General features: G+C 44.4%; 1 protein-coding gene across 6 annotated transcripts in view; it reads left to right on the top strand.

Moving 5' to 3' along the window:
• Nucleotides 1-751: 751 nt before the first annotated feature.
• carm1l (coactivator-associated arginine methyltransferase 1, like) overlaps nucleotides 752-19,380 on the top strand; it is a 44,586-nt gene continuing 25,957 nt past the window's right edge. For all 6 annotated transcript variants that reach the window (XM_044188557.1, XM_044188552.1, XM_044188556.1 and 3 more), the window contains exons 1-5: nucleotides 752-866; nucleotides 2,709-2,835; nucleotides 12,115-12,240; nucleotides 12,356-12,531; nucleotides 12,625-12,729. In XM_044188557.1, coding sequence (XP_044044492.1) covers nucleotides 765-866; nucleotides 2,709-2,835; nucleotides 12,115-12,240; nucleotides 12,356-12,531; nucleotides 12,625-12,729 — 636 coding nt within the window. In that variant the 5' untranslated portion in view covers nucleotides 752-764. The remainder of the gene's footprint in view (nucleotides 867-2,708; nucleotides 2,836-12,114; nucleotides 12,241-12,355; nucleotides 12,532-12,624; nucleotides 12,730-19,380) is intronic.

Genomic DNA, 19,380 nt, shown 5'->3' with positions numbered 1-19,380 from the left:
CTCTGTGTGTTTCGCCAGTATCAGCTGGGATCAGCTCCAGCCCTCTGCGACACTCTCTCCAGATCATCTGGAGCAGTTGAGTCATATACTACAATCAGTCAAACTGATTTTTCACAACCTGGCAACCCAAAAGTGTTTCTTGACTGGCCGTGCTTATAAATGATCTAAAGCGCTCAGTAAAAGTTTTTACAAACCATTAATAAAACCATTAGTCCTTTTGTAAAAAGGGGCCTTACCAGGAAGTGGTAAGATTGTGGGGTATTTAAAGGGGGCGTTTCCTCGTTCTGAAAGTATTTAGAATAAGTAAGAAGACAGTTATGCATATGTAAAGTTATACATCGCCAGTATCCCACCAGAAATCCTGCCCAGTCCAACCAATGCCGATTTCCACTGGTCAAAATGTAAATTGTAAGTAAGTAAGTAATGGTAGTAAGTTGGAATCTTTCTAACCATGCATGTATTGGATACATCACTATATAAATTCCAAAGAATCAGGACAATACCATCCATTAAAGTGACTGTGCAAATGTGAAATGCTAAAAGTTATAGCACAGCAGTAGTTAGCAGCAAGTTTCTTCACAGAAGTGCTGCAGATTTCTCACTTTATTCCAATGTTAACTTCTGTTCCCTACTTTTCTCTCTTTTCCCTTATAATCCTTCATCCATCTCTCCTCCCCTTTTACTCCATCCCCTCTCCTCCACCCCCTCCCTCTGCTCTCTCCTGTTCTTTCTTCCCAAAGAGCAGATTCCTTTCACATTGAAGAATGGAGGAGAGGAGTGTGGAGTCATTGACTTTCTCTGTCAGGGTCTTCACTCTGCAGGAGGAGGTGAGGGCTGAGGAGGAGCACATGGAGACCCATGAGGAGGTAACATTAGAGGCTGCAGAGGGCGCACTTTTATATACTGCTCTTTTTAACTGGGTTGTGACTTTATGGGATGCATTCTAAGTAAATAAACCTGGCTTATGGTTTGAGTTTTAACTAATCAATCTCTGATCCCATTGATCTAACTTATGCAGTTCTAATCTGTCCAGCTCTGAAACTAGTCTGTTCTGGTTTAACGCTAATGGATCTGGTAGGCACGTAAAAGGCGCAAAATCCAGAAAGAATAAAATAACAAGACCATGCTGAGACAAAGGCAGAATATGCTCTGTATATTTGTATATAGTATATGCACTAAAGTAGTCTGATTATTCTCTGCTATTAGCTGGAACCTGATTTCTAAATGTGTAATTAACAGAAACTTAGATTTCTCTTACTGGTTCAAAAATTGTGGTTCATAAGATATTGTATTAGGTAAAGGAGATCCGGTCACTGACCAAGTGCATGAATAATTGGACTATTCCAAAGGGATGAATTTCAGAGGACAAATTCACCCACAGTGACTGATAAAGTACAATTTTACATTTCACTTATTAGCAGATATACAATTATCTGCCTTAACCTGATTTCTCTCAGTAATCCAGTTTCTTGTGTGCATTGTAGCCAATAAGATATTTCTGTATTGGAGATGTTGGGTTGCTTAAATGACAATCATATTCCTGGTTTGCATATTGTGGACAAGATTTGGAGTTTCCCTCCATGTGTATTGACCCTCAAATCTATTTTTTCTTTTTCTTTCTTTCCTAATAATCAGACTAAATCACCATTTCATTTTTACTTCATTATTTAGTCTGACATCATGTTTATTTAAACAGGAACATTGTTTGGAACAGGGTTTGCCCTAAAAAATCATCAGCGATTGAAGAAATATTTAGATTTAAGAGTAGTTATTTCTGTAAGTCCACTAACAACAACCTCTGCGTCAGTGTCCACGCCAGGTGGTGAAACTGCTGTCAATGATCAAAACACCAGACCTATCTGAATCACTGGAAATATAAGAGATGTGGCCGGCAAATCAGAGGTTTGGAACCAGGATAGATTAGACACAAGGCTTACCCTTTTGGCTAATCTATGCAAATCTTACAGTTATACTACACTTTAATCCACACTTTACAGTAGTTTCCACATAGTACAGCGTGTACAAAGCTGTTTTACCAGAGAACAATGTGCCTCTCTGTAAATCTACTTAAAACACAGGCACAGAAAGTGCAAAAGACTGCAAGATTTTAAATATGCCGCTGTTTGTAACATACTGTATCACTGTAACATAAAAGGTGCCCCCAATATTTCTTTTTGAAGCCTTGATGTAGTGATGTATATAAACCATTTTACCTTGCTAAAGGTTATTCTGGTTTGTGCTACAGACATTTCAATGTCTGATGGTGGATTTAGTTATTGCTGGATCCAAGACCCTCCATCCATCCGTTATCTATACCAGCTTATCCTCTGTAGACTCACATTCATGTTCACACCTACAGGGAAACCTAACCTAACTGAAGCTTAGCGTAACCTGTGGGAGGAATCCGGAGCTCTCTTTGCTTTGGTGATTATTTGGAAAAATGCTGTTTAATTAAAATCATAAAAAGAATTATGTATCAGCGTGTTAATTTGCTTGACTGTCAGGTGTCTCAGCCTATCACAGTCAGCTTGCTTGTCATACCTCAGGCTTCCTCCTCTTTGCCCAAATTAAGATTTGGGTAGACTGTGGGGTTCATATTAAAAGTAGCAACACAAATGAAATCATACTAGATCTGGTCTGGTGTAATTTGGTTGGATCTGAAACATTCTTGTGTGCAATGATATAACCCAGTGTGTTGTGTTCTGAAGGAGGTGCAGGTCGAGGAGGGTGTGAGCAGAGAGCAGCAGGTCAGTGTGTGCAGGCAGAGAGCAGAGCAGGAGCTCACTCTGTTCTTCACCACAGGACTGGAGACTCAGCTGCTCACTGTGCAGGATGGTGAGCACACACACACACACACACACGCCACGCTTGCTTATTTGGAGAATACCAGGCACAGAGGCTGTAGTAGTGGAAAAAGTGTGTGCCAAAAGTGCAGTGTTTAGATAAAGCTGAGGACCCAACCAGAAATGGAATGTTAGAGTCATGATGGACAACTGCTCATTAATAAAATCAGATATCCCTAACATATATTTCACTCTTTTGTGTGTTGAAGTTAATCATCACAGCTTGTCAGCGGTGGAAGAAGTATTTACAAGAAAGATGTATATTATCTTATCTGCTCTTATCCATTACTTAAGTAAAAGTACAAATACCACACTGTTAAAATACTCTATTACAAGTAAAAGGTTTGCATTCAAAATCTACAGAAATATTATTAACAAATTGTACTTAGGTATTGATTCAATTCAATTCAATTCAATTTTATTTATATAGCACCAATTCATTACAGAAGTTATCTCATTGCACTTTTCCTATAGAACAGGTCTAGACCATACTCTTTATAATATTAATTACAGAGACCCAAAAAATCCCACCACGAGCAAGCATTTGGCGATAGTAGCAAGGAAAAACAGAACCATCATCAATGGTGGGCGCTGCTGCCGTGTTAGGTTTTGAGAGAGAGAGAGAGAGAGGGAGAGGGAGAGAGAGGGAGAGATTTAGAGAGAGAGAGGTTTTGGGGAGGGGGTTGGCAGTAGTGGAGAGGGAGGCACAATGCAAATTCCACCTAGAATTTTTTAAATAGTAGAAATGTAATTGTAGTGTTAATATTAATAAATTAATAATAATAGGAATTACAGCTATAGGAATAATAATGACAGTATCAGTAACAGAGCCAATAACAACAACTGTAGTAGCAGTTGTCGAGCAGGAACACGGGGGCAGCAGATGGCCCACAACCACAGATCCAGACTCTGCAGCTCCGGAGGCAGAAATACCTGCTGAAAGTGACAGAAGGAGAGAGGAGAGAAATGAGAAAACACAGAACCACGGGAGAGAGAAGATGTCGAGTTAGTAACATGCAGTAATGGGATAAAAATGCAGATGGAGAGGGAGAGAAGGAGAGAGGAAAGAGGTGCATCATGGGAACTCTCCCGGCAGTCTAGGCCTATAGCAGCATAACTAAGGGATGGTTCAGGGCTCACCCAAGCCAGCCCTAACTATAAGCTTTATCAAAGAGTAAAGTCTTAAGCCGACTCTTAAATGTGGAGATGGTGTCTGCCTCCCAAACCCAAATTGGGATGTGATTCTACAGGAGAGGAGCTTGATAACTGAAGGCTCTTGCTCCCATTCTACTTTTGGAGACTCTAGGAACCACAAGTAACCCTGCATCCTGGGAGAGCAGTGTTCTAGTCGAGTAATATGGTATTATGAGATCTTTAAGATATGATGGTGCCTGACCATTAAGAGCTTTGTAGGTGAGGAGAAGGATTTTAAATTCTGTTCTGGATTTTACAGGGAGCCAGTGCAGAGAAGCGAATATTGGAGAAATATGATCTCTTTTCCTAGTTCTTGTCAGTACATGTGCCGCAGCATTCTGGATTAAGTGGAGAGTCTTAAGGGACTTCTTTGGGCAGCCTGATAATAAGGAACTGCAATAGTCCAACCTAGCAACAAATGCATGCACTAGTTTTTCGGCATCATTTTGAGACAGGATATGCCTGATTTTTACAATGTTGTGTAGGTGAAAGAAGGCAGTCCTTGAAGTTTGTTTGTTGTGGGAGTTAAAGGATAAATCCTGATCAAAGATAACTCCGAGGTTCCTTACAATGATGCTGGCAATGCCATCTAGAGTAACTAGATAGATAGATAGATAGATAGATAGATAGATAGATAGATAGATAGATAGATAGATAGATAGATAGATAGATAGTGTGTCTCGGAGGTGTTTGGGGCCAAGTACAATAACTTCAGTTTTGTCAGAGTTTAACATCAAAAATTTGCAGGTCATCCAGGTCTTTATGTGCTTAAGGCAAGCTTAAAGTTTAGCTAACTGGTTAGTTCCATCTGACTTGATCAATAGATATAAGTTTATGGAGTGTTTCCTAATAATATTGCCTAGAGGAAGTATATAAGGTGAATAAAATCGGTCCAAGCACAGAACCTTGTGGAACTCTGTGACTAACTTTGGAGTGCACTGTTAACATGAACAAATTGAGACGGATCTGATAGATAGGATTTAAACCATCTTAGTGCGGTTCCTGTAAGGCCAATTACATGTTCCAGTCTCTGTAATAGGATGTGATGGTCAATGGTGTCGAACGCAGCACTAAGATCTAACAAGACAAGTACAGAGACAAGTCCATTGTCTGATGCAATTAAAAGGTCATTTGTAATTTTCACCAGTGCTGTCTCTGTGCTATGATGCACTCTAAATCCTGACTGAAAATCCTCAAATAAACAATTGTTATTTAGAATGTCTCACAACTGACTGGCAACTGCTTTCTCAAGGATCTTATAGAGAAAGGGAAGGTTAGATATAGGTCTATAGTTGGCTAAAACCACCGGATCAAGCGTGGGCTTTTTTTTCCTGCAGGAAGATGGCGCGGAGATTTAGACATAGCACACTCAGTACACCCCTGCACGTACCTTCTCACGTCCCTTGCCATGCTTGGCCACCAGAAGCGTTCTCGTAGCAGCGAGAGGGTTTCATTGGCCCCTGGGTGACCAGTGCCTAGTGAGGTGTGAGAAGTATGGATGAGTTGAGTTCTCTGGGTTGTCGGAACATACTGAAGATTGGGGGGACAGCCCGGCGGAGTGTTAGTGGAGCCATTGGTTGAGGGAACAGAATTCTCTGACCATTGTATGGGATTAAGGAATACTTGCCGGGGTATGATGGGCTCTGGATCTTCCGTGTTGCTTTCTGGAGCGTGTAGGCGGGAAAGTGCATCAGCTCGCAGGTTCTTGGATCCAGGGCAATATGTGATGTTGAAATGGAATCTAGTAAAGAATAAGGCCCAGCGTACCTGGCGCGGGTTGAGACGTTTGGCTCTCTTGAGATACTCTAGGTTCTTGTGATCTGTTAACACGGTGAATGGATGTTGAGCACCCTCCAACCAATGTCTCCATTCCTCTAGTGCCAACTTCACGGCTAGTAGTTCACGGTCACCGATGTCGTAGTTTCTCTCCGCCGGGTTGAGTTTCCGAGAGAAGAAAGCACATGGGTGGAGTTTGGCTGGATCTCCCTGTAGTTGCGAGAGTACCGCTCCTACCCCTGTAGTAGAGGCGTCCACCTCGACTGTGAAGGGTTTCTCGGGGTCTGGATGGGTGAGGAGCGGTGCACTGGTGAATGCTCTCTTGAGGAGGTCGAAAGCTTCTTGCGCTGCTTGTGGCCAGGACAGAGACTTGGGCTTGTTGTGAAGGAGACTGGTCAAAGGGTGGACTTGCTGTAGTCCAGAATGAAGCGGCGGTAGAAGTTAGCGAACCCCAGGAATTGTTGTAGTTCCTTTATCGTAGTTGGAGTGGGCCAATTCCTGATGGCCTCCACTTTCCCTTCGTCCATCTGGATGCCACTGCTCCTGATGACGTAACCAAGGAACTGCACGGAGGATCGATGGAACTCGCACTTCTCAGCCTTGAGGAAGAGCTGATGGCTTCGTAGGCGCTCGAGGACCTCCGCAACGTGATGGCGATGGTCCTCCTCGTCACGGGAGTAGATCAGGATGTCGTCGATGTATACTATGACGAATTTGTGAAGGAAATCCCGGAGCACCTCATGGATGAAGTCCTGGAAGACGGAAGGGGCGTTAGCCAGACCGTAGGGCATGACGAGATACTCATAATGGCCGGTGGGTGTTACGAAGGCTGTTTTCCATTCGTCTCCCTCCCGTATCCGTATCAGGTTGTAGGCGCTGCGGAGGTCTAACTTGGTGTAGATGGTGGCACCGCGAAGTTGTTCCAGTGCAGCAGGGACGAGCGGAAGTGGGTAACGGAACTTGACTGTAATCCGATTGAGTGTTCTATAATCTATGCAGGGCCGCAAGCCTCCGTCCTTCTTGGCCACAAAGAAGAAACTTGAGGCTGCTGGAGAAGTGGATGGTCTGATATACCCCTGGGCTAGGGCCTCCTCAATATACTCACCCATGGCTTGTTGTTCTGGTAGGGACAATGGATAGATTCTACCCTTGGGCACTGGTTCACCCGGTAGGAGATCAATTGCACAGTCCCATGGCCGATGCGGGGGTAACTGGGAGGCTCTCTTTGGACAGAAAACATCTTGATATGCGGCATAGCAAGCCGGAATATCCACTGACTGTTTCTCCTTAGGACTTTCGATGGACGTAGCACACAGGGGAAGACTCTGGGAGTTATGCGAGGATGGTCGTGGCAGCCGCGGGAAACAGCCAGGATAACAGGACTTGCCCCGTTTCAGCACTTCTCCTGTAGTCCAGGAAATGATGGGGTCATGTTGCTCCAACCAGGGCCGCCCCAAGATAACCTCAGCAGTCGATCCCTCCAGAACCATTAAATGCAGTTGTTCTTCATGTAGTACCCCTACCTGGAGGGTGATGGGAACCGTAGCCTTCTGAACCCCACAACGGCTGATTGATTTCCCGGTTATGGCAGTGATTCGGTAACTGGTAGACGTGAAGGAAGTCTTGATCTTTAGTTGCCGGCAGAGGGCGCCAGAGATGAAATTGCCGGCTGACCCGGAGTCGATGAGGGCTTGTACTGGAAGGGATAGAGTAGGTGTAACCAGGATGATTCTTGTAGACAAAGGCTTACTACATGGGAGACTCTGAATAATTGCACTCACCATAGGTTTAGGTGGTCTCACGGGACAGGTGGCCCTGTTATGTCCTGAGGCTCCACAGTACAGACACAACCTGTGGGTCAGCCGTCTCTGCCGCTCCGCCTGGGTTAAATGGTTGGAGTCTAACTGCATGGGTTCGGGCTCAGGTTCTGGAGAGCGATGTTTCTCTAGCTGACGGGGATGGTGAGTGTGTGGTGGATGATCCTGGTGTTCCACCAAACATGTCCGCATACGAGTAGCCACCCTAATGGCTAACTGGATAAACCTTTCTAGGCCGATGGTGTCTTCGTATGCTACCAGATGCAATCGTACGCGGGGCTCCAATCCCTGACGGAAGGTGGTGATGAGGGATTGCTCGTTCCAACCGCTTGCTGCCGCGAGGGTTCGGAATTCCAGGGCGTAGTCCTGGATAGACCGCTGACCTTGCTTTAGCTGGTATAATTTCTCACCAGCTGAGGAGTCACCGGCGGGTCGACCGAATACCTCGCGGAAGTGATCTAGGAAACTCGTCAGAGACTGGGTGACGGATCCATCTTGTGACCAGATGGACTCTGCCCACTGCAACGCTCTCCCTTGCAGCTGGGATATAACGAAGGCAATCTTGGAGCGTTCAGTGGGATATAAGGGCGATTGCATCTCCAGGACCAGGGTACACTGCAAAATGAATCCATTGCAGTCCTCCGCCAAGCCAGAGAAGGGCGCTGGTTTGGCCATGGGGCTGGAACAATGCGGAACTGCTGGAGTGACGGGAGCGGAAGCGGAAGCAGTGGAGGAGGACGTGGAAGATGGTGGAGCATTGAGGCCATGGCGTAGGATCTCCACCAGCTCCTGGAAGGGGTCCGTGGCACTCATGTTGCAATCCTGTTGTTTCGGTCCGGTCTTCTGTTACGGAACAGACCAACCCGGAGACACAGGTAAGGTGATTTCGAGGGTTTATTGATTACAGAGATAATAATAGAGTTTGTAAGAGCAGAGAAGATATCGTCCCTTGGATCACTGATGGGAGTGAAGTGCAGGAGCTGGATAGCTGCACACGAGGCGACGGGAACTGGAGTCACACACACAGGTGACGGAAGACACTCCGGAGCCGGGTGAACACTGTTACCCACAGGAGACTGGAGTCGAGTGAAGGTTAGCAGCTCTTGGATGACTGAGAACAATGACTAGCGTCGTAGTAGAGTCCGTGGTAAACTGAAGGTAGGAGGCGTAGCTCTGTCCTTCTAGCGAACGAGACCGGACACTGACTGAGGTGAAGAGTGGAGTTTTATAATGGAGAGGAGTGGCTAATTGCCACCAGGTGTGTGTTGAGTCACAGGTGCAGGTGATTAGTATTCTGGTGAGGAGGAACGGTGTGGCTGAGATGAGGTGGAGCCTGGCGTGTCTGTGACAGGAATGGGGTCCAAGAGACAGGTTGATGGCTTAGATGACTTAATTGTCGAAATTAGTTGAAGAAAGTCAATAGGAGCAAAGCAGTCAAAATATGTATCAGGTTTTACAGTTGTTTCTAAGGTTCCTGTGTTCGAAGATAAATCGGTACCGGTTGAAGGCAGGACTTTCTTTTCTCTAATAGTTAAAATTTTATTATTAAAGAAACTCATGAAGTTGTTACTACTGAGAGCTATGGGAATACATGGTTCAATAGAGCTGTGACTCTCTGTCAGCCTGGCTACAGTGCTGAAAAGAAATCTGGGGTTGTTTTTATTTTCCTCTATTAATGATGAGTAGTAGGCTGCTCTGGCATTACGGAGGGCTTTCCTATATGTTTTAAGACTATCTTGCCAGACTAAACGAGATTCTTCCAGGTTGTTGGAACACCATTTCCTTTCAAGTTTTCTTGATGTTTGCTTTAATTTGTGGGTTTGGGGGTTATACCATGGAGCTAACCTTCTTTGTTTTATTATCTTCATTTTTAGAGGAGCAATAGAATAGAATCGAGTGTCGTTCGTAGTGAGCCTGCAGCACTATCAACTAGATGGTCAATTTGGGAGGGGCTGCGATTTGCATAGGAGACCTCTGTTATATTGAGACATAACAATGAATTAAATGCAAATGGAATTACTTCCTTGAATTTAGCCACAGCACTATCAGACAGACATCTAGAGGAAGAGTTTTTGCCTAATGGCGTGCAGTCCGGTAATAGAAGTTCAAAAGTTATTAAATAATGGTCCGATAAAGAAGGATTCTGTGGAAAGACTATTAAATGTACAATTTCAATGCCATATACCAGAACAAGGTCGAGGGTGTGGTTAAAACAGAGTGGCTTCATGTACACTCTGACAAAAGCCAATAGAATCTAATAATGAGATAAACGCAGTACTAAGGCTATAATTTTCAACGTCCACATGAATATTGAAATCATCTACAATAATTACTTTATCTGTTTTAAGGACTAAACTTGATAAAAACTCTGAGAATTCAGATAAAAATTCAGAATAAGGACCAACTTTCGAATGAGTTATAATTTAGTTTAGGTTTAGGGTTGAAATAGGCTTGTAATAGGCTTGAGTCGAAGATGGCTGCAACCACACCTCCTCGGCCGGTGCCTCGAGGAATGTGAGTATTAACATGACTGGATTGTTGGAGAGTGGATTCATTTAGGCTAACATATTCTTCATGACCCAGCCAGGTTTCAGTACGACAAAATAAGTCAATATGATACTCTGATATTTAATCGTTCACTAGTACAGCTTTAGATGACAGAGATCTGATGTTTAAGAGTCCACGTTTAATTCTCCTATTTTGTTGTGCTATTTCAGTGTTTTTGTTAAGGTTTTTATGTATAACTCCTCTTCTGTTAAATTTTGGTTTTATTAATTTAAGTGGTCAAGTGGGGCAGACACCGTCACTAAGGAGTTTTGGATGGGTAACTGCTCTGGAAGCGCAGAGAAGCGTGTAGGACTGCAACTCTGCCTCCCGGTCTCAACTCTGAGTTGTCATGGTTTTGGTCCACTAATAAACTTTAATAAACAGATTTCTGGATATGAGAGCTGCTCCATCCAAAATGGGATGAATGCCGTCTCTCCTAATCAGACCAGGTCTTCCCCAAAAAGTCCGCCAATTATCTATAAAGCCCACATTGTTTGCTGGACACCACCTCGACAGCCAGCGGCAGAATGAAGCCATGCAGCTAAACATGTCATCACTGGTCAGGTTTGGCAGGGGCCCAGAGAAAACTATGGAGTCCGACATTGTCTTTGCATATGTACACACTGACTCAACATTAACTTTAGTGACCTCCGATTGGCATAATCGGGAGTCGTTCCCGCCAACGTGAATAACAATCTTACTGTATTTACGTTTATCCTTAGCCAGCAGTTTTAAATAGGATTCAACATCGCCCACTCTGACCGCAGGAAAACATTTGACTATGGTCGCTGGTGTCGCTAACTTCACGTTTCTCAAAATGGAGCTGCCAATAATCAGAGTTGGTTTCTCAGCGGGTGTGTCGCTAAGTGGGGAGAACTTGTTAGAAACGTGAACAGGTTGGTGGTGAACCGTGGGCCTCTGCTTAGGGCTATGCTTCCTCCGGACAGTCACCCAACCTCCCTGGAGACGGCTAACAGGAGCTACCTCTGGTCGGTCTGCACCGGCTACTGGGGGCTGGCTAACTACAGCAGCTAATGATTAAGTTCCCATGGTGCGGAACCGTGTTTCCAATTCACTAAGCCTCGCCTCCAATGCTACAAATAAACTACATTTATTACATGTACCATTATCACTAAAGGAGGCAGAGGAATAGCTAAACATTTGACACACCGAGCAAGAGAGAGCAGGAGAGTGAGAGGGAAAGGGAGAAGCTATTGCTAGCTGCTAAGCTAAAGAACGGTAGCTAGCAAAATGAATAGCGTGTAAACTGTGGGATTAGCGAGAAAGTCATTAAAAGAAGGATAGAGCTATGAGTGCTTGAGCAGAACTTAGTGTACGTTTAAATGTATAGCAGATAGTAGAAAAGGTTTCAGTCGAAGTCATCTGGACAATGTTTTCAAATTCAAGACGTTTCGGCTCCCATCCGGAAGTCATTCCCAATTGTGAAAATGGTTCGAGAACTCAGAAATTTAAGCTACTCACAAGTAGCATATAAACATTTGCAAAGCTGATTTTTAGAATATTTAAAAAATTGTTCTTTACATCCATGTTTGCTAGCAGTCTTCTTCTTCTCTGTCTTTTGCTGGTGCATTGCTGTGTTTCTGGGCACGTTACCACCATGTGTTGATCAGTGCAATAGTGTTGCTATTGGCAGGAATGTGTATCACGCCGGCCGCATGTTTGTGCATGTGTGTGTGTGAATCCTGGTGTGTTTGTACAAGATACAACCAACCCTGTCATTAATAAATTACTCCATAGAGCTTGTAGTACCTTTAACACAGATACTGTAATAATGATGACACGTCTCCTTTAACACAAAGACACGACTAAAAATCTAAAGCTTAGATAGAACCCTATTAAGGGTGTCAAACTTCAAGTGTCATCTTCAAGTCTCTTTTCCTGTGGTTTGTGTGTGATTTAATCCAATATGTTCTCAGCCAACAGAGCATCAGTCTTCCAGTTTACTGTTTCCAAGGAGATGGACTGCTGCCAGGTCGGAGGACAGTCCTTCCTGGTCACCGTCGGCAAGCTAAGTCTTCTGCTGCAGTTCAAAACTCCTGCTGGTTTGTACAGTATATGCTTAAATTCATACTGCTTATAATCCTGGGGTTTGGTTAGTGTGTCAGGAGTTCAGACATGTAGAACTTGGGAAACAATTTGTTTTCTTTGACTCTCCAGATATGAAGAACTTCCAGCAGTTACTGAAAAGAGGGGATGATAAAGATACAAGTAAAGGTTGCTCAGAAAGAGATGAGAGAGAAAACAAGGATGCAGAAAGAGGCAAAACACCTTCAAGGAGACATACCACTATGTTTGAATCAAGGACTGAAAATGCCCCTACACAGGGCTACCAGGTAAGCCACTCAATAATTCTTACTTTACAGATGCTAGGGATAAATAAATCAGTTACAAAAATACGTATTGCTCTTTGTTGTATGTGTGTGTAGTTCCACAGCTGTCTGTTCCAGCAGCAGAGTCTGCTTCAAGACTACCTGAGGATCGCCACCTACCAGAGAGCCATTTTAGTTAATGAGACTGACTTCAGAGACAAGGTGACAGCACATGCTCACAAGCTCCTCAAGACACACACAGTGGCTTTATCCTGTTTATATTATAATATGCTCCTCCATTTTGCATTTATAAAAATCATGTAGACCATTGGTTTCCTTATTCGTGTTAATAACAGAGGTGTACCATAACATAGTGTAATAGTCAAGTACAATTTAGTATAATTTTTAAGTATTTTATTGAAACGTATTCAAACAAGCCAGTAGTATATGAGCAGTTAAAAGATAATTCCAGTATGACGGTGTAGTCCCTCATTCGTCCAGGAGTGTTCTATCGTAGAAAAGGTTTCAGTCGTAGTCATCTGGACACTGTTTTCAGAATCAAGACGTTTCGGCGCTCTGCAATCCTGAGTTAGCGTGTCGTCTGTGCTGATAAAGTCTTTTGTGAAGTGGCTGTTTGGTCTCACCTACATAGGTACATAGGTGAGACCAAACAGCCACACTCACAAAAGACTTTATCAGCACAGACGACACGCTAACTCAGGATTACAGAGCGCCGTGCATTTGCATCTAAAAGCTACAAACCACACATTTGAAGACATCGAGGTGAAGATTCTAAGTAGAGAGAAGAGTTGGTTTGAACGGGGTGTCAGGGAAGCCATTTTGTGAAAAAAGAAAACCCCGCTTTGAACAGAAATGGTGGTCTGAGATTCAATCTGCCCAAAGTCTATCACAGTGTATTAGCACCTTGGCCATGCCAATCAGATGCTAATCAGGTACTTAACAGTGATGAGGGAGGTGCAGCCAGAAAACAATAGGCCTGATTACTGATTACTGGGCCATCATGGAAACAATTAGGTCAGTTTCAGGTGAAACTATCTAATCAACAGATACTCAGGTAGACTCCTTCCTGAGGGCAGGGCTTATGTAACACAGAGTAGCTTAAATTTCCTCTCCCATTTTTTCACAATTGAGAATGACTTCCAGATGAGAGCCGAAACGTCTTGATTCTGAAAACAGTGTCCAGATGACTACGACTGAAACTTTTTCTACGATAATTCCAGTTTATTAGGTTTTCGTAGTTTTGTCTATCCCTTTGTTATCAGTTGTGATAACATATACTCGTCAAGGTAATTGCTGAGTGACAGTGATTTTGTCCAAAGCTACTTAGATTTTTCCCTACACACATTGGAAGTAATTTGGAGTTCAGCGTGCTGATAGTTCAAGCCTCCAAGCCTACAATTACTCTGATGTGTACAATGTTATCATACTTCATAGAAATGATGGCCAAAACTACAAAAATATGACTGAATTTTTAATTAACTGAAATGATCCTTCAAGTGTTGCCATAAAATGAGAAAAAAAATCAGGTAACATGGAACTAGAGAGTAAGCTAACGTAAGTATGCATTCTGATGTCTGGGGGTAACTTCTTGTTCTTGTGGTGTTGATTTTATAATTTAGTTTAGTCTCCTGCTCTGGTTTTCTCTTTTTTATTGAATTCTAACCATTGGGATTAGTAAATTGTGCTGTGTCATGTAACTATCAGTTAGTCTATTCTTATATTACATTATAGTCTGTTTTGGCCTAGGGTTTGTTCAAGCTAGGGTTACATGCACCTAGGGTTGTGGTGAACTAATCTAAAACCAGTATAGTGTTAAGAGACCTTATTCTTAAAAGAGTTTAGGATATTTAGAAATCACACCTCTTCCCTGTTTGAGGTGTGGTTTCTGTTGTTTGTTTGTTGAGCTGCCAGTTGAAATGAGTTTCTATTGCCAGGTCATCACCATCATGCTCATTGTATTACTTAACAGGGGGTGTGGTTAGAACTTCTGTAGCCAACTGAGCAATCAGCACTTTTGTTTAAAAAGCCATCACTTGTGTGATGCAACAGCTTTAGCAGCAGTCTCATCATAGAAGCATCAATAGCAATCAATAGCAAGAAATGGGTGACAATAAATTTTAACCATATTTATTTATTATCCTGTGCAATTATTTATGTCAATATTTATATTGTGCAACTGTCCTTCATATATATATATTATATCTTCCTATATATATGTGTGTGTATAAAAACTTTGTCCTTCACCCCCCGCGGGTGGTCTCATCCTTCGAGCTCGGGTCCTCTACCAGAGGCCTGGGAGCTTGAGGGTTCTGCGCAGTATTTTTGCTGTTCCCAGTACTGCGCTCTTCTGGACCGAGATGTCTGGTGTTCTTCCAGGGATCTGCTGTAGCCACTCCTCCAGTTTGGGGGTCACTGCCCCGAGTGCTCCAATGACCACTGGCACCACTGTTGCCTTCACCTTCCAGGCCTTCTCCAGCTCTTCTCTTAGCCCTTGGTACTTCTCTAGTTTCTCATGTTCCTTTTTCCTGATGTTGCCATCGCTTGGTATCGCCACATCAACCACAACGGCTTTCCTCTGTTGTTTGTCAACCACCACGATGTCAGGCTGGTTCGCCATTACCATTCTGTCAGTCTGAATCTGGAAGTCCCACAGGATCTTGGCTCGGTCATTCTCTACCACCTTTGGAGGTGTTTCCCACTTTGACCTCGGGGTTTCCAGTCCATACTCAGTGCAGATGTTCCTGTACACTATGCCAGCTACTTGGTTATGGCGCTCCATGTATGCTTTTCCTGCCAGCATCTTACACCCTGCAGTTATGTGCTGGATTGTCTCAGGGCCTCTTTGCACAGCCTACACCTTGGGTTTTGTCTGGTGCAGTAGATCTGGGCCTCTATTGCTCTGGTGCTCAGGGCCTGCTCCTGTGCAGCCATGATGAGTGCCTCTGTGCTGTCCTTCAATCCAGCCCGCTCTAGCCATTGGTAGGACTTCTTGATATCAGCCACTTCAGTTATGTTCGGTGGTACATCCCATGTAGGGGTTTGTCCTCCCATGATGGTCCTTCCTCCAGCACGTCTTCCTCTGTTCCCCATTGCCTGAGACATTCCCTGAGCACGTCATCTGTTGGGGCCTTATCTTGGATGTACTTGTGGATCTTGGATGTTTCATCCTGGATAGTGGCTCTCACACTCACTAGTCCACGGCCGCCTTCCCACGGCTAGCGTACAGTCTCAGGGTGCTGGATTTGGGATGGAACCCTCCATGCATGGTGAGGAGCTGCGCGTCTTAACGTCTGTGGTCTGTATCTCCTCCTTTGGCCATCTTATTATTCCCGCAGGGTATCTGATCACTGGCAGGGCGTAGCTGTTTATTGCCTGGGCTTTGTTCTTGCCATTGAGCTGACTTCTTAGGACTTGCCTTACTCGTTGGAGGTATTTGGCCGTTGCCGTCTTCCTTGTTGCCTCTTCGAGGTTGCCATTTGCCTGTGGTATTCCAAGGTACTTGTAACCATCCTCAATGTCTGCTATTGTTCCTTCTGGGAGTGAGACCCCTTCTGTGTGGACTACCTTCCCTCTCTTTGTCACCATTCGACTGCACTTCTCAAGCCCGAATGACATCCCAATGTCAGAGCTGTAGATCCTGGTGGTGTGGATCAGTGAGTCGATGTCCCGCTTCGCTCTTAGCGTATAGCTTGATGTCATCCATGTAGAGGAGGTGACTGATGGTGGCCCCGTTCCTGAGTCGGTATCCATAGCCAGTCTTGTTGATTATTTGGCTGAGGGGTTCAGACCTATGCAGAACAGCAGTGGGGACAGAGCATCTCCTTGGTATATGCCACATTTGATGGATACTTGTGCAAGTGGCTTACCATTGGCCTCAAGGGTGGTTTTCCACAGCCTCATCAAGTTCGCAATGAAGTCCCTTAGAGTCCTGGTATATATATATATATATATATATATATATATATATATATAAAATTCCCCCTCTCACCTCATGGGGTGGTATATGTCATCCTCAAGCTCGGGTTCTCTACCAGAGGACTGGGAGTTTGAGGGTTCTGCGCAGTATCTTAGCTGTTCCTAGGACTGCATTCTTCTGGACAGAGACTTCAGATGTTGTACTCTCCCAGTTTGGGGGTCACCGATTACCACTGGCACCACTGTTGCTCCACATCTTTTCTAGCTTCTCTTTCAGCCCTTGGTATTTTTCGAGCTTCTCATGTTCCTTCTTCTTGATGTTGCTGTCGCTTGGGATTGCTACATCTATCACCACTGCCTTCTTCTGCTGTTTGTCGATCAACACGATGTCTGGTTGGTTAGCCATCACCAGTTTGTCAGTCTGGATCTGGAAGTCCCACAGGATCTTAGCTCAGTCATTCTCAACTACATTAGGAGGTGTCTTCCATTTTGACCTTGGGACTTCCAGCCCATACTCATGGCAGATGTTCCTGTACACTATGCCAGCCACTTGGTTATGGCGTTCCATGTACACTGTTCCTGCCTGCATCTTACACCTGCTGTTATGTGCTGAACTGTCTCAGGGGCATCTTTGCACAGTCTGCACCTGGGGTCCTGTCTGGTGTGGTAGACCCCAGCCTCTATTGATCTTGTACTGAGTGCCTGTTCTTGTGCTGCCACGATTAGTGCTTCTGTGTTGTCCTTTAGTCCAGCCTTTTCCAGCCACTGGTAGGATTTCTTATAATCAGCCTTCTTCTATCTGTCGGAGGTACATGCCGTGCAGGAGCTTGTCTCTCCATGATGGTTCATCCTCCTCCTCCTCCTCCTCATCATCCTCGGATTTCTGTTGCCTGAGGTATTTGCTTAGCCGTTTATCATTCGGGGCCATCTTCCTGATGTACTCCTGGATCTTTGTTGTTTCATTCTGGACAGTGGTTCTGACACTCACCGGTCCTCTGCCTCCATCATTCCGCTTAGTGTATTGTCTCTGGGTGCTGGATTTTTATGAAACCCTCCATGCATTGTGAGGAGCTTCCTTGTCTTGATATCAGTGGCCTCTATCTCCTCCTTTGGCCAGTTTATTATACTAGCGGGGTATCTGATGACTGGCAGAGCACGTATTGATGGCTCAGATCTTGTTCTCCCCATTCAGCAGACATTTCAGGACCCGGCTTACTCTGTGTAAGTATTTGGCTGTGGCTGACTTCCTTGCTGCGTCCTCATGGTTTCCATTTGCCTTTGGGATCCCAAGGTATTTGTAGCTGTCCTGAGCATCTGCAATGTTGCCTTCTGGTAGTTCAACCCCCTCGGTTCTGATCATTTTCCCTCTTTTTCATACCATCCGACTGCACTTGTCCAGTCTGAATGACACTCCAGTGTCGTTGCTGTAGATCCTGGTAGTGTGGATCAGTGAGTCGATGTCGCGCTCATTCCTGGCATATAGCTCGATGACATCCATGTAGAGTAGGTGACTGATGGTTGCTCCATTTTGGAACCTGTATCCGTAGCCACTGTTTGTGATGATCTGGCTGAGGGGGTTCAGGCCTATGCAGAACAATAGCAAGGATAGTACATCACCTTGGTATATGCCGCACATGATGGTAACTTTATAGTAACTAATTGGCTTTAAATTGTTTTCCACAGCTCCATTGAGTTCTTGATGAAGGCTCTTAATGTCCTATTGATCTTGTACATTTCCAAGCATTCCAGTATCCATGTATGTGGCATTGAGTTGTAGGCTTTCTTGTAGTCAATCCAGGCGGTGCGCAGATTGGTCTGCCTGGTAGCAGTCTCGAGTGACTGTGCTATCGACCAGTAGCTGGTGCTTGGCTCCCCTGGTATTACTACCAATTCCCTCCTGGGCCGTGTCCATGTGCTCATCTTAGCCACTATGATGCCTGACAGGAGCGTCCATGTTGTTCAGTGGCAGGTTATTGGCCAATAGTTGGATGGAGTCGTTCCCTTCTGGGGATCCTTCATGATCAGGACTGTCCGTCCTTGGGTTAACCATCCATCCAACAGCAGTTGGTTTATTTGTGCTGCCAGATGTTCATGGAGTGCAGTTAGTTTCTTCAGCCAGTAGGTGTGAATCATGTCAGGGCCTGGTGTTGTTCAGCTCTTCATACCTGACACTCTTTCTCGGATGTCTGCCATTGTAATGGTTATTGGATCTTGTCCTGGGAAATTGCTGTGGTCTGTTCTTAGATCCACTAGCCACTGAGCATTGGTGATAGGTGATTCTACCATATGTTCTTCCAGTACTGTTCAGTCTCAGCCCTGGGTGGATCTGTTCTTGTGTTATTACCCTGTCACTGAGAGTACACTTTGGATGGTTCGGTGGAGAACATCCGGTTTATTCTCCTGGCTTCTGCGTCTCCCGTGTATCTCTTCAGGCGGGTAGCCAGAGCCGTGAGTCTTTGTTTGGCAGTCTTCAGTGCTTCAGATAGGTTAGGTAGCTCTTTCTTCCTGGCTCCTTTCTGTAACTCTGAGAGCAGACTAACTTCTCTCCGTGATGCTATATATCCTTATACATATATTTATATATATACACACACATATATTATTTAAATTATACTTACACTGTGAATTTATTTTCTGTGCAATTACATTATTTACACTGTGCAATTACCTTTTGCTGTAGCAATTTGAAGTGGAATGAAGCCCACTGATGACTCGTCTGACCCTTGTAGCCTCACTACTGGGGTTCCTCAGGGTTCTGTTCTGGGTCGCCTCCTCTTTTCTCTTTACACCAAGTCACTTGGCTCTATTATTCACTTTAATGTCTTTTTCTACCACAGCTATGCAGATGACACTCAACTAATTTGGTCTGAAATGCAGGTAGCAAGGAAGCACAAATATCTGTGTGTCAGGCTGACATCTCTCAGTGGATGTCTGCAC

The sequence above is a fragment of the Siniperca chuatsi genome, linkage group LG24, assembly GCF_020085105.1.
Source record: "Siniperca chuatsi isolate FFG_IHB_CAS linkage group LG24, ASM2008510v1, whole genome shotgun sequence".
Taxonomy (NCBI): Eukaryota; Metazoa; Chordata; class Actinopteri; order Centrarchiformes; family Sinipercidae; genus Siniperca; species Siniperca chuatsi.
Note: the sequence above shows the minus strand (reverse complement) of the source record. Positions and strands in the feature narration are given on the sequence as shown.